The sequence below is a fragment of the Synchiropus splendidus genome, chromosome 4 (assembly GCF_027744825.2).
Source record: "Synchiropus splendidus isolate RoL2022-P1 chromosome 4, RoL_Sspl_1.0, whole genome shotgun sequence".
Classification (NCBI taxonomy): Eukaryota; Metazoa; Chordata; class Actinopteri; order Syngnathiformes; family Callionymidae; genus Synchiropus; species Synchiropus splendidus.
This window is the reverse complement of record NC_071337.1, coordinates 8,657,592-8,670,755: the sequence shown is the minus strand read 5'-3', so window position 1 is coordinate 8,670,755 and position 13,164 is coordinate 8,657,592. Positions and strand designations below refer to the sequence as shown.

At 40.2% G+C, this 13,164-nt stretch overlaps 1 protein-coding gene across 3 annotated transcripts in view; it reads left to right on the top strand.

Annotated features, from left to right (window-relative positions):
• Positions 1–13,164, top strand: part of col16a1 (collagen, type XVI, alpha 1) — a 66,849-nt gene that overhangs the window by 38,489 nt on the left and 15,196 nt on the right. For 2 of the 3 annotated variants that reach the window (XM_053862523.1, XM_053862522.1), the window contains exons 22-48: positions 774–809; positions 1,059–1,169; positions 1,359–1,403; positions 1,669–1,704; positions 1,796–1,849; positions 3,357–3,407; positions 3,500–3,643; positions 4,113–4,148; positions 4,502–4,609; positions 4,692–4,814; positions 4,929–4,982; positions 5,082–5,123; positions 5,427–5,462; positions 5,539–5,592; positions 5,683–5,751; positions 5,851–5,904; positions 6,218–6,244; positions 7,459–7,515; positions 7,639–7,683; positions 7,849–7,920; positions 8,554–8,607; positions 11,419–11,466; positions 11,552–11,671; positions 12,003–12,044; positions 12,152–12,217; positions 12,346–12,390; positions 12,551–12,595. In XM_053862523.1, the coding sequence (XP_053718498.1) occupies positions 774–809; positions 1,059–1,169; positions 1,359–1,403; positions 1,669–1,704; positions 1,796–1,849; positions 3,357–3,407; positions 3,500–3,643; positions 4,113–4,148; positions 4,502–4,609; positions 4,692–4,814; positions 4,929–4,982; positions 5,082–5,123; positions 5,427–5,462; positions 5,539–5,592; positions 5,683–5,751; positions 5,851–5,904; positions 6,218–6,244; positions 7,459–7,515; positions 7,639–7,683; positions 7,849–7,920; positions 8,554–8,607; positions 11,419–11,466; positions 11,552–11,671; positions 12,003–12,044; positions 12,152–12,217; positions 12,346–12,390; positions 12,551–12,595 (1,674 nt within the window). The remainder of the gene's footprint in view (positions 1–773; positions 810–1,058; positions 1,170–1,358; positions 1,404–1,668; positions 1,705–1,795; positions 1,850–3,356; positions 3,408–3,499; positions 3,644–4,112; positions 4,149–4,501; positions 4,610–4,691; positions 4,815–4,928; positions 4,983–5,081; positions 5,124–5,426; positions 5,463–5,538; positions 5,593–5,682; positions 5,752–5,850; positions 5,905–6,217; positions 6,245–7,458; positions 7,516–7,638; positions 7,684–7,848; positions 7,921–8,553; positions 8,608–11,418; positions 11,467–11,551; positions 11,672–12,002; positions 12,045–12,151; positions 12,218–12,345; positions 12,391–12,550; positions 12,596–13,164) is intronic. The other variant, XM_053862525.1, reaches the window with a different exon arrangement.

The following is a 13,164-nucleotide window of genomic DNA, read 5'->3' as shown; positions in this document are numbered from 1 at the left end:
CAGCTCATACTGTCAAGATGAATATCAACACCCATCCTCACTATACTATTTGTCACTGTGACAAAAGAGATAGACCCTTTTATGTGCTGGGACTGTTGGTGGGCCTGTGTCTTCAGCCAACACATGCCACACACCATCCACCCTTACACCACAGTCTGACATCTGAGGCAAAGTGTAGTTTGCAAGGAGTTTAAAACAAAAACAAATTTGGATAGGATGTTCCATAATACTCTGTTCACAGCAGAGGACTCCAGGGATGGTGAAATGAATCTGCCATTTGTTTGTACCAACTTCAGAATGAGATGTATTTTTAAATGAGGATGTATAACACTAACTCATTTTCAAGGTTTCAAATTACAAAACATCTTTTTGGTGAAAAACATTTCTTATTTGATAAGAGAACGTATTCCATGTTGTATCTTACTAGTAGCAACCCACCTGGTGTTTGAGGCTCAAGTTAGGAGGATTACACCTTTAAAACATTTACACCGTATCTTAATGTGCGACTGGAGTACACAGTCTTTCTACTTCATATTTTGATCAGTCAGAGGTTTTGCCAATGGAAGTGAATTGAAGAGGTGTATCGTGTATTGAGTTAAAATGTCTGGAGTTTCAGTCCAAGAACTACAAAGTCCTGCTTTGAATTAATAGATAAATTGTTCCGTATCCTGTGAAATACAAACACATACTGCAGCTCACAGGAGTACCTAAGGAGAGCAATGAAATACTGGAAGGAAATCCTCAAACTGTTGAATCATTGTCATTCTTTGCAGGGAGAAAAGGGATCAGATGGCGCCAAAGGAGAAAGGGTTGGTACTTTAATCTATTTAATACTTTCGCTGTTGATTCTCTCTCTTTTTTTTTGGCCTAATTTGTGAACAAGGTCAGCAAGTAGTCAAATATCATGAATGTAATTTTATACCAGACATCACTTTCACCCTTTATGAATCAGAACATTCCATTTCCCATTTCAATTTTGTCTGATCCTGTTCAATTGACATCTTTAATGCCCGGAAGCATTTTTTTCCTTTTTTTCCATCGTCTAATTTGTGATTCAGGGAGAGTGTACAGTGTGTCCCACTCTTGGAGAGCTCCCACCAAACCCAGCGCCGTCTCAAAACTTGCCGCAGAGAGGCCAGAAAGGAGAAATTGGACAAAAAGGAGAACAAGTACGTCTATCTGCCATTTAAAAATAGTTCATGCTGTTCCACTGTTTGAGAGTTCCCTGCAGATTGCTGGTTCGAGGCGTTTTCTCAAGAACTCTATGGAGTTTTCTTTTTTTCTTCTCTTAGATTCAGCCAAATAAAAGAACCCATGTATTAAGGAAGCATGGTGTAATTCATTCTGCTTTACCACAGGGAGATACGGGAAAAGTTGGACCACCTGGGCTGCGAGGAGAAAAGGTGGGTATTAATATAAAGCAGGTGACCTTGATAGCGGGCTGCATTTAAGGATTACATGAGGGGAATTCATTGACTGGCTTTGCTAATGGGGCTCTTAATAGCCTTCCTGAGGTGGCTATACACAGAGAGATTTCAGTGCGTGCCGTCAGGATTTTTCTCACTGGCGAACTATATAGGAAAACATTAAGTATGACTGCTTTTCAGGTTCACTTACATGGGGAAAAAAGTGATGTGATTTAATTTAACTTCTTTTTTTTTCTGCTAGGGGAATGCAGGGAGCCGAGGAGCAGATGGCAAACAGGTAGGTTTCAAAATTGTTGCCCACAAAAGATGGTCAACTTCAGATTATCATCCGCTCCAGCTGCTAAAATTGACCCGTTGCCAACTGACAGGGGAAACCCGGACCAAGAGGAGCGAGTGGCAAGGACGGACAGAGAGGTGCAAAGGTGAGAAGATCCACCGCCACCGAATAGTGTTTTTTTGCCATACCTGAACAGCAGTTTTCCTTTTCATGGTGAGAATTTCAACCATGGGAGCGCTGGTATGCACTCAGCAAGGCTGAAGATTTCATTGGTGCGTCTGTCTGATGATGTCATCCCATCGGCTTTATCAGCCCAAACCTTGCTAATGGTTTCCATCAAAATGCAAAAGGGCCGAGATTACGATCAATAAGGTCTAAATCTAGGCTGCAACATGCCAGAGATGGATTGATAAAGTGGAGACAATGGAAATCTGCTTCACAAGACAGACACCGGAGCTAAGCCACAGGGTGAAGTTATTCATTTTCACTTAGATTTATTGGCAATATAACAAGATTATAGAAGCATCTGGCTCAATTGATTTGTTGTCAGTGAGAGATTGAGGTGTGTTGCCCACCGAACTCCAAAATACAACCTTGTACTTCTCCTGGTTCCTGGTCAATGGCAAAAATGTCTTTTTTTCACATCACCTCTTTTGGTATCAGGTGGTAAAGAATGGAACTTATTCTACTTGAAATTCTGATCTGAGGCTTATAAAAGGTGGGTTATTGAACTTATCATCATCTCAACACACCATGACATCAATTTATTTTGGAATTATAACAAACTATGTTTCTTAGAAATTTACAACTGGCTGCAGCAGAGGAGAGGATGTTTACTCGTCTGCCTTCTTTTGCAACCGCGGTGTGTTACACAGCCCCCCTGCTTTTTTTATTCATCTGCCATCTATTTAATATCTGAAACATTTCTCAAGATGCCAAACTTGTTTTTAAGAAAAATCAGAAAAAAACAAACAAACAAAAAACACATTTCACCGCTAAAAATATCCCACTGATGTTAGGTGCCATTGTGTTGACAGTTCAGCCCAATATTAATTGGTCATTGTGGGAAATAAAACACTGGCTTTTCCTATTTCAGCCAAATGAATAAATACAAATACAAATAATAAATACATAAATAGTCATATAATTTAAAAACATTAATATGTCAATTCATTTTAACACCCAAAATGTTGAACTGTGATCTCCCTTTTAATGGCATGAATACATTAATACAATGTTATTTCTGGTGCAAAAACTGCCTGGGAACAAGGCATCCAGGCTTAAGCCACCCTAACACCAGATCTAATAACTCGGCTGCGGCCAGATACAAAGCTTTGCTGTGGCTGTCGTTTCTGTATCTGGCAGTGCGTTTGTTTTAGCACAGCCAAGAGTCAACAAGATTGCAGATTGCAAGCAACATGTTCCCAGAATTAGGGAAGCTTTCTCAGATACTCTTCTATTTCGGATTTTGAAATTCATTTCAGAATTGCATTTTACCAATTGCCCTATTATTCCACTTTATGTAGAACAGAGATACCCAAAGCACGTTTGTGAAATGCTTGTAAATCATACAACAGTCCTCGGTGTTGTTCACCGCATCCAACCATTTGGTGAATTACAATGAAATGTTTCCTCTGCTAATGTCTCCAAAGGGTGAGCAAGGACTTCCAGGTCTGGGTGTCCCTGGCATGAAGGGTGAGAAGGTAAGAGACAACTGTCTTTTCTTTTCCCCTTTCCGTCATGCTCGCTTCATTATGATGCAAACTGACCTTTCTCACTCTCTGCCCTTCCCAAGGGCGAGTGTGGAGTGTGCCAGCCATTCGAGGTTGGCAGCGGCCCTACCAACATCAGAGTGCAGGAGGGGACTGCAGGCAAGCCGGGCGATCCAGGCCCTCAGGGCCCACCAGGACCACCAGGACCGAGAGCTGATGGCAAGCCGGTATAGCAGATTTTATTTATTTATTTATTTTTGAAATAACAATCTTCTACTTCGATGGTAGTTTTCTATTTAGGCTGCACAGTCACATTTAACTCACCAACTTTGGATGCACAATCTGACTGTCAGAAAGTTGAAAGAAAATGGGGAAAATACCTTAAAGCAATTCACAATTCTGGAAGAAGTCTTTAAAAAAGCTAACAATGCCACTTCACTTTTCATCTTAAGTTTGAAAATATTTTTTTTATTAATATTTTTATTATCGCCATTATTAATGTATGTATTTATTGCTTTCTTTATTACCCACCATCATTGTGTAGTTTATCTGTTGGATATCAGAAAAGAAAAAAATATATATAATAATAATAATAATAATAATAATAATAATAATAATAATAATAATAATAATAATGGGAAGGAGTAGTACTCAGCACTTTCTTTTGTTAAATGTGCATTGCACCTCTTTTCACAGGGACCTCCAGGACTTACTGGTCAGAAAGGTGACAAGGTAAGCATTTTTTTTATATTTGATTTTTTTTATAATCAAAATGTCTCAATATTTGGCCAAACATCTCACGTTTTGTTGAGGGGGCCATTCATGATTGTAATGGATCACTGAGGCTACAATGACAAGTGCATGATGCTTCACTTTGATACAATCTAAACTAGATTATTTCTAGAAAAGGCTGTTGTATTACTTGAAAAATAAAGAAAGACTGAGCTTTGAATACAACTTGCAAATTAAAGGTATTAATGCTTTCTTTTTTCCATCTTAAATTCTAGTCTTTTGCATAAAAATATATACATAGTTATTTTATATGCTGCTTTGTGTGTCCTTAAATATCACCTCACTACTGCCAGGGGGACCAAGGAGAGCAAGGTGATAGAGGTCTGGATGGATCTCCCGGAGTGCCAGGTTTACCTGGAGAGCCAGGGCTTGATGGGTTAACAGGCCTAAAAGGAGAAAAGGTACAAAGTGTGTCCGTCATCTCTCCATTAGTAAAATGTCAAAATCACATTTCTGTGTTCTGTGTTTGACATGTTTGGCCAGGGTGATGCTTGTACCAGCTGTCCTTCCATAAACACTGCAGTAGGTGATGGAGTAGCTGTGCCTGGACCCAAAGGAGAGAGAGGGGAGCCTGGTGCGCCTGGAGAAGGAAAGCCAGGAAAAAATGTGAGTCAAATCAATATTTGTTTAACACTGATAAAAGCAGAATAGAAGATCTATGTATGTATGTAAAACTGAAGCAATGGATACACAAGATGATATCACATCTTTGCTTTCCAGGGTAAACCCGGCTTGCCAGGCATCCAAGGGCCTGCTGGCCCAAAAGGTTCCAAGGTATGTTTCGCATTCAATAATCCTCATATATTTCAGGTTTTTCTTTTTATTACATGACATTTGCACTAATCTGTGATTTATTGTGTTTCTTTTTTTTAGGGGGCACCTGGACAGGCTGGAATTGGACTGCCAGGACCTAAGGTAAAACAAATGTGTTTTTCTTGAACAAAAAAAATACATAAATAAATAAATAAAATGCACCTTGCAAACTTAGAAATCATTTTTATCATTTTTATTTTTTACGCCTTTTGTTACTTACATTTGACCCGCTAAAAATGAGACTGTCATTTTCTGTGTAAAAGCTCAAGTCCTTCAAGCTCCTGTCATTCAAATTCAAACATGACGTTAAATAAGTCAGCACTCACCTCTACGTCTAAGTCATGGTCGTACATTCTCATGCTTTACTCGAACCCTGAAATGGCACTTTTTCCGAATTCATGACAGGGTGCAGAGGGACTACCAGGCTCTCCGGGTCTCACGGTGAGTTCCACTCTTACCGAACTTCCTCGATCTCTAAATGCTCTTGGAGTAATCTCATGTCCGTGTCTTCTCGCAGGGACCGCAGGGAACTCCCGGGATACCGGGCCCAGCTGGACCAGCCGGAGATAAGGTGTCATAGATGCGAACTGACTTATTCAAACACTCAAAAGCAAATCAGTTTATTCGGAATAAACGAAACGGTGGATTTGACTGTCTACAGGGCAGCAGAGGAGAAGCTGGACCCCCAGGACCACAGGGTCCAATGGGAGTGGGAGTCGTTGGGCCCCCGGTATGACATGACTGAATAAACTATTGTAAATGAATGTCATCCCGGTGTCATACATGCTCTTTATTGTGCTCATGTTTCTTGTGTATTTCCCCCCCGGAGGGCAAAGATGGCGTCCCTGGCTCTAAAGGATCACCTGGTGCTGACGGCAGACCTGTGAGCATCTCCATTCCTTAAATTATGCTTTATAGGCATCGATAAACATGTTTAACCTAAAGAGATTTTAGCTGCTGGCTGTGTGAAAGCGTCTGATTACTTTCCTTCTCGGTTCTTAGGGAATTGTCCTTGATTTAGGCATCATTTGTAAGCAAGGATGTCTGCCGCAACGTGCATTAGAGGCAATGTCTCTTCTAATCTCATTCCTTGTCCCCTGATCCGTCTTCAGTTCACTGCCCTGTGAACTTTCCTCTGCAAGAGATGAGAAACCGCATCTATGTTTTAACTAACTGGATGTTTTCGGCTTTTTCAGGGACGTGATGGAGCCAAGGGGGACAAGGTAAGTCTACCATTTTTGTGTGTGTGTGTGTTTTGGATGAAGGTATCTGTGAGGGGCTTTGAGATGAGTGGGTGTAACAGATGTTAGTGGCTTGTGTGCGTGAGTGTTGGCGTGCTCTCACCCACTTGGATGCACCGGCTGCAGGCTATATAGACTAGTGGCAGAGGTGACAAGTTTGCTGTTGCTGCTAGACAGGAAAAGTTTGGGCGTCCAAGGCGAGCATGTGTGTGTGAGAATATTAATAACTGAATTCATAACAGCCACCACTAGATGCTGTCACACAAAGGGTTAGGGAGAGTAATACAGGCAGTGCTCTGGTGCCAGAGAGAGGCAAGAATTGCAATAGGGGCTTGGAGGTATTTAGAGTGATGCCACGGGTGGGACGGACTCATTCGGGGCACTTCAGGACAACAAATATGCATTTATTATTTTGGTAAAATGTATTTTTAATAGTTTAAAGGGGCCCAATTTGGCGTTTTTAAAATCAAATATTACAATCTGATAAGAGTATTAATTTTTCAGTATCTGAAAATGCTAGAGAAGATTGTCCTGCAAGATTTTGTAAACTATTATGTCTCATGTCCTGTTAAAAGTAATGAAAAGTATGAATTACATTTGAACTAAACTGTACTCACAAAAGGAAAACTGTCTGGAAAACGTATGTATGTGTGGAGAAATGGTTCCATTTCAGTCATGTATATGTTGACAGCAGTGTGTCATCTATCCCATGATGCTTTGCTTGAGTTACATGAACACACTTAGGGACCAAAGCATTTAAAGCTTGGATCTTTTTAAATTATATATGTTTTAAATAAATGTTCTTTAACATTCTCATCAACTGACATACAGTATAAGGGTGGTATGCAATATTACTTCCCATACATACATAAAATTGTAAAAGAAAAAGTCCCTTTAGCTCCTGTTTATTTTTAGATATATAGTACCAACTCTAGATTCACGAAAAATACAGGAAATCAGCTTTGTACTATGATGTGGCTTCATGAGGTTTCACGGTGTCCTGGTTTCCAGACACCAACAGATGCCTTAGGTGTGACATCTAGTGTTTCAATGACACCACACATGAGCGCCCACTGCTAAGCGCTAAAAACCAGGACAGTGTTTCATTTAAACCTCATAACCCACTTTTGCATATTTACACGGCTACTCTTGTAATTCCTTATTAATTGATAGAGAAATTATATGTAATTTTTCAGGGAGAACCTGGGGAGTGCAACTGCTTGATCTCCTCGCACACTGGCAACGGTGGACCTGTGAGTACACACAGTTTATTGTGCCCTTTTTTTTTTTCTTTTTTTCAAAGAAAAAAACAGCGTTTCCTTCTAAATCCCAACAATGAATTGCCTTTGTATGATGTGACTGTTCTTGCCTTACAGGGAGCTCCAGGAACTCCCATCAACATGTGGCAGCCAGGGCCTCAGGTCTGATATGTCAGTCGGTATTGTTTTCCTAATGTTTTTTTTTTCTTCTTCTAACTTCTGACTTCTTTGTTTAAAAGTTTCTGGGAACAAAAAAAGCCTCTCCAAAGTGTCTCAGTATGAATCTATAATTTGAATGATTGAATCACTTTGTTTGTGGTGTTGTAGGGACCCCCTGGACCTCCCGGTCCTCCCGGGCCACCAGGGCCTCAAGGTGTCGAAGGAATACAGGGACCTCAGGTGAGAAACATTTCACTCTCAGGTGGGGATCAGGTCCTGAATCAGAAGCCAAAATGAAACTTAAAAGCTACTAAAGTCTTTCAGCTTGGGCAGTTGGGGGTCTTTCTCAGCTGCTTTGACGTGCTTGGCATTCCAGCTGGTTGAAGGTCGTTCGTCTGCATGGAGGGACTGGAGTCACATTGACTTTTTTTTTTTTCTCAATAGAAATCAACCTCAATCGTTCTAATTGTTTAATACAATGCCCCAATTTAACTGGTGCTGCAGGCTTTAGCGCATGTAAAAGGCAATTGAAGCAAGTGCTGGGAAACATCATTCAAACAATACGCAGTTATTTGAAGGTCTTCATTCATTCATTCAAAAACAAAAAAAAGACTGATTTAAATAGACCTTCAAATAAAGTGTTGCTGTCATCATTGTTCTTATAGCCACAAAACAAAAAGCAGATTATTGGGTTTATTTGACTTATTATTCATGGATAAAATGGGGTTAATATGCACTAATATTCATCCTGGCTAATAAACTTTTAACAGTCGCCAACTGATTATCGGACCACTCCGCTTTCACTCTGCCTTGACTGTCGGTGGAGAGAGAGGACTGGCTTCAGATAAGTTCAACCTCAGTTCCTTCTTTCAGGGTATCCCTGGAAACGACGGGTTACCGGGCAAACAGGGTTTACCTGGATTCAGCGTAAGTAAAGGCAAAGAACAAAAACGAAAAGGGGGTTGTGGCTTCAGAGTTAAGCGAATATGTATGTTTGTTTTTCGTTTGAAAAAGGACATTCATGAGGTGTACAGGAATGAGGAGCTTGCACAAAGTCTGCAATGGAAACTAGTCACGACAGCATGGCGGGGAAATTTGCTCATTTTTAATGGCTTTGTCAATGTGTTGACCCTGTTGCATTTTTATGTAATACCTATGCACATAGGTATTACATAATAATATAGGTATCACATAAGAATTACAAGATAGGGTTGTCACAATAATACAATTTCAAACTCAATTTCATTACTCGGGAAAATACTGTATACCATTTTCAATACCACAGGGACGAAAAGACATTCTTGAAAAGGCATAGAAAAAAAATATGTACATGAAAAGCAGAACCACAGATCAATTAAGTAAACATAGTCAATTAAATTATCGTAAATAATAATAAAACACAAGCTAGTCAAGTGTTCAGTTGTGGGTTACTTTGCATAAAAATGTAAAAAAATATATATATATATATACATATATATAAGTTATAGGTACTAGAGTTTCACCTTGGCTGCAACCTTCTAGCATCAGTTTAGTAACAATTCAACTTCCCTCTGCTACGGGCCACATCTTTAATACAAGTTTAAGGCAGCTAACCGCGGCTAACGGCTAATAACAAAACAACCAACATTACTGCAGGCCACCGGACGCCATTTTTCAGTTCAATACAGTACAGAACAAACGGACTTTACTGACCTGTTGGAAGCTGTCACGATGACAATGGTGCCACCAGAGTCTGTTGCTGACGTCACTGCGCGCGTGCTGGTTGTGCCGGTTGCACGCATGCGTAGTGTTATTGACGCCAATGCAAGTTAGTTTTGTATCCGGATATGATGTTTTAGTATTGATGCTTTTCACAGTATCAATACATTTGACGAGGCAACAAAAGTCCATCGATGTTGTGATGTTTTTAGCGTCTGTAATTACCTTAGTACAAAGGAACAGCAGGTGGCAGAAGCGTTATGGAGGTGGTCTTTGGCTGGCTTTGTTTGCGCTCCCTGCTTATTTAAAGTTCATGTAACAGATCAATTACCAACAAACAAAAGTTTCACTGAAATATGTTCATCTGTTTTGGTTTTATTCTGTTTATGGATCCTTTATACAACCTTGCAAGCGTACATTGGTTAATAGCAGGGATGTGTAGATGAGGTATCATGAAACAGGGTTGCAGGGTTGATGAAACGGTGTGCTAACTTTCAGAGGCCACTAGATGGCGCTCTTGGATTACAAACGATGAAGGTCAAGTCCAAACATTTTACAGCAGACAGTGCCATCTGGTGGCCTCTGAAAATCAGGATACTGTTTCATGAAACCTCATCAAATCTTCACTACTGTGTCATGAAACCTCATCGACCCAACGCTAGTGAATAGGTCTACATTTCAAATGGGTAGCAACTGTCTATATGTGCCCAGCATTGGCTTTGATGGTGACTGACTTCTGACTCACAATGTACCCAGGATGTACGTCAGCCCACCAATATTATGCCTCTAGAAAACCAATTTATTGTTCCTTCTTTTGTTCGTCAGACACTCAGTAAGTCTATTTCTCATTCAGTCGAAGTCTCTGAGGCAAATTTCTCAGCAGCACTCCAAAGGAAATACATCATGAAATGTCAATGTCGTCTGAGTAATCAGCACTCAGGGTAAGGTACATCGGCTTGAACACATTTTCTGAAATTCTGATTCACGTTCATAAATATTAAAAGCCTCACAGATAATGCTTTTATCTTCTATTAGCACTTTGACCTGCTGGAAAAGGTTAGCACTTTCCACCGAGCTTAGCTATTTACATACGCCACGATGAGGAATTAGATAAAGTCTGCTCGGATCTTCGGGAATGTCCAGGTGTTTTAAATATGAGAGACGGTTCTTAACAGCCAAGTTTTGGGTGAGTTTTGCACAAACAAATATTAAAGTGGGGTGTGTACCCTTTCTTTTTGTCTATTTTTCTTCAGTTCTTTTGGTCTTTTAACAGCTAGACAACTGTTTGATTCAGTCACTCCAATTGTATTTGGACCATACGATGAAGATTATTCTGGAAATGGTTCTCATTAGTTTCACTTTTCTGTTTAAAAAGGAGGCAGCACATGTCATTTATAGGTGTAGGATAGACAACCATTACTCACAAAGATTGGTACTTCAGTAGCAAAACTGACTCTGAGTCTGAGTCTTTCAGACAAGAGCTTTGGAGCTTTGTGGAATTAGCGATGAGCAGAAATGTGCCGTTCCTTCACTTACAAAACCATTGACCTTTGGGCTTCGATCGATTGGTTCGCAACAAAGACCTTGATTCATGAGGCAGTGTTTGTCCATCACTCTGTCACTCAGATCTGAAATAATAATCATGGGTTGAGAAGTGCAACTTCAATCCAGAAAGGTTTGGCGGGCGATGGAATGGGATTTGCAGTGTTGCACTCATTTGAACCCTTAAGTTGAAAATGGATCCCATAAATCTCAAATTATGTGCCATACAAATGTATCTTTTCTCTGATATCTGCAAACTTCTCAGTGCTCTGCTTTCAGATATCCAAATCTAACAGAAAATACTTCATATTTTTCAGGCTTGTGAGCCACCAAGGACACATAATAAACCAAATACAGGAGAAAAAGTTATATTTGCATAATGCGGGGCAAACATTTTTTTTATTGAAGATGTAAGACAGCAAAAGGAGAACAACTACTTATTCTGTGATATAATCAAGAGCCTTTTCCATAATGATATAAATGATATTTTTGTTACAGAACATTCTTCAGCGACTGCCTCAAGATGCCACGGGTGGAGATGGTGATGTAAGACTTTTTCGTTTTTTTCCAATTTTTATTTTTATTTTTTTCGGGGGGTTGAAAAGCATCAACAAAATATGCTTATATACAGGAGGCGTGTATTGGTGGCTGTTCCCCGGGGTCCCCTGGAGTACCAGGCACGACTGGAGCCAAGGGAGAGAAGGGAGATCAGGGCAAGCCCGGAGTTACTCAGTTGGATAGCTGTGACAAAGTACGACGGGGCTCGTCCAAACAATTTTATCTTGCCTCAATCTGTTAAATTCAGTGCGGAAAAAGGGCCAAGTGTTTGCATCAAATGTTTGTATGTTGAATTGGATTTGTGTCAACATTATTATTTAGTTATTATGCACATATTTTTGCACATGATTTGTGACATGTAATTATTGACCATAGTATTGACCATGAGTTTATTTATTTGATTCCAAATCTTGCATCAAGACTGGTATCTGGAAAATAAATACATATTTATTATTATTGTTATTTTTAATGCATTTATTTTTCTCCTGCTGATGGGTCAGTAATAGGTTGGTTCTCTGTTTCAGTGTCTGGAAAGACTGCAGAGGGAGCAGGCGACGCAGCCAGATGTCAGTTGGAATTATTTTTGTACACTCCTGAGACACACTTCATACTCACAATGAAGAATGAAAATGGCACGAACCATCAATAAAAAAGCCTCACCTTTGCTTTTCAGAATGATAGACGAGGAACCCCTGGGATCCCAGGGACACCTGGCTCTCCGGGAATCAGGGGAGAGCCGGTAAGTTGCAGTGTTAGACCGTCATATTATTGAACTCACTTGGTTTCAATTGCTCTTTCAAACACAGAAGAGAACGCAACAGATATGTTTGTATTGTGTCAAAAATTGGCTATTATGCTCTCTGACAGGGAATCCCTGGAGATAGAGGTCCATCTGGAATACCAGGAAACATGGTAACATTTTCACACTTTTTCTTCATGAGTTCTTCATGAGTCATAGAGCTTAAGGCCTTGCTGTAAAATATGTCCAATAATTCCTTAAGCTTTTGTTGCTAATTTTTTTTTTGTGTTTTATGGTGCTCAAAAAAAGTGTTCTCTGTCCATCTTTCTGCAGGGACCTCCAGGTTTTCCAGGTCCCCCAGGCCCATCTGGTCCATCGGTAAGGTTCAACACTGATCTGCACTACAGTGTGCTTTATTCCATAAATGTCTTCATGTCGGAATTTCAGCAGCTCATACGTTCACCTTCTCCTGACTCACACGATAACTCACTATACTGTACCACGGGTGTGAAAAGTGGTCCTCTTGACACTGCACTGCAGCCCTTTGGGGAGCAGTTTGCCCAGCCCTGCACTATATCCTCACTCCAAACATATGCAAATCATCAATACCTGGGAATTCGTCCAGTAATGCGCCAGCATTGAATTCACCTCCTTGTATATCCTTTGACATTCAGAATTTATCCTTTTTGCTTCAGTTGTTTTGCCCAGATCCCAGATATTTACTGGCCATTATTTTAAATGAGAATTAAATGTGTTTCCTTTGCTGTCCAGTAGTTCAATTATTCCTCATCCCGATGATGGAGAGTGGAGCTGCCGTGTGTGTAGATTTTCTCTCAGCTTCTTCATACAGATTAATCGTTTGGGTTTGAACAGAGGTGCTCTTTGGATGAGGTGTATCGAGTCCCGTGAGGAATCCTTTTGAAAGGCTGCTTGATGTTGGACAGACC